The 1,387-nt window shown below is 51.6% G+C and overlaps 1 protein-coding gene across 1 annotated transcript in view; it reads right to left on the bottom strand.

Annotated features, from left to right (window-relative positions):
* Positions 1–1,387, bottom strand: part of LOC106814075 (ATP-binding cassette sub-family G member 8-like) — a 19,536-nt gene that overhangs the window by 13,903 nt on the left and 4,246 nt on the right. Inside the window, exons 7-9 of the mRNA XM_014818348.1 lie at positions 1,168–1,284; positions 569–752; positions 66–299 (exon numbers count right to left, since the gene is read on the bottom strand). Coding sequence (XP_014673834.1) covers positions 66–299; positions 569–752; positions 1,168–1,284 — 535 coding nt within the window. The remainder of the gene's footprint in view (positions 1–65; positions 300–568; positions 753–1,167; positions 1,285–1,387) is intronic.

The raw sequence follows: 1,387 nt of genomic DNA, 5'->3' as shown, positions 1-1,387 counted from the left end.
TATATAATATTATGTATATATAATCTTTCTAAAACATTCTTCTTTTCTACGCATCTGCAGTGCACAACTCACCAGAAGCGATGATTCTAAGAAGCTCGGGCAGCGTTGCTATGGCAACCATCACGAAGATGAAACCGAATCTATCGTCTATGGAGAGTTGCGATATGTTGGGGAACGACGAGTTGTTCTGTAGTTGCAGGTCGATGTTGGAGAAAATCAGTCCGACGAACAAAGACAAGATGGCGACGAGCAGTAGCACCCAGGCCGTATCCAGGGACGCGACGCGGTAGCTCATCAACCTATGAGAGCGCAGCGCGAAAGCACGTGAATACGACGCCGACCAATGGCGCACCTAGCCTAAACATGGCGGCGCTTCTTCGCGATATCTCTAAATATCGCAAAAGAGCATTCCAGACGTCACGCATGATTGTTTTTAAAAATATTTTTATATGAAACGATCTTTTATGCGTATTTTTTTTAATAAGCAACGGCAACATGCACCAGAGCAGACGAATAAATTATTGTCGGTATCTGCACCGATCACAACGACCCGCCGACAACCGGTCACCTGATCAGAACGCTGAACTGCTGGAAGACGTTCGCTTGTTTATACATGGCGGGTGGCACGTGCGGCGGGCCGGGGTCGGCGAGCGGCAGGGTCGTCTGCGCGTGCAGCTCAGCTAGCTTGCGCACGCGCTCTGTAGATTCCTCTGTCGTCTGGATGGAATCGTAGTCGATCGTTATCAGATCCACTAGAAAAGAAATCGCAATGACGTCACTATGTTACTACTTGAGCTCGTCCCCCTGCTGCTCCCTCTGCCTCCTCCTCCTCCTCTTCCTCCTCCTCCTCCTCCTCCTCCTCCTCCTCCTCCTCCTCCTCCTCCTCCTCCTCCTCCTCCTCCCCTCCTGCTCTTTGTCTTCCTCCCCACCTCCTCCTCCTTCTTCTTCTTCCCCTCCTTCTCTTCCTTCTTCTCTTCTCCTCCTCTCCCTCCTTCCCCTCTTTCTCCCCACCTCCTGCTCATCCTCCTTCTCCTCGCCCTCCTCCTCCTCCTCCTTCCAAGCATAAAAATACATATAGAATAGTTACACTAGCCTAACTAGCATACGATATATATATGGCTCATGCACACGCACAAGCGTGCGACGCGCCTACGCGCGGGGTCTCACCATAGTAGTCGCACGGGTTGGTGAGAGGCGGGCACGGGTAGCGTATCGAGCTGAAGTACGGCATCAGGTTGCGGTTGCTGCCGAAATACAGCAGCTGTCCGTCCGAGATGAGAGCCACTGCAATAGTATACACGCACACTTATACACACGCTAACACACGCGATTAGCTGTGGCGATGACAGATATAGAGAAGAGGGAGGGAGGAAGAGAGCGAGAGAGA

The sequence above is a fragment of the Priapulus caudatus genome, unplaced genomic scaffold, assembly GCF_000485595.1.
Source record: "Priapulus caudatus unplaced genomic scaffold, Priapulus_caudatus-5.0.1 Scaffold868, whole genome shotgun sequence".
NCBI lineage: Eukaryota > Metazoa > Priapulida > Priapulimorpha > Priapulimorphida > Priapulidae > Priapulus > Priapulus caudatus.
This window is presented reverse-complemented; position numbering and strand designations above follow the sequence as displayed.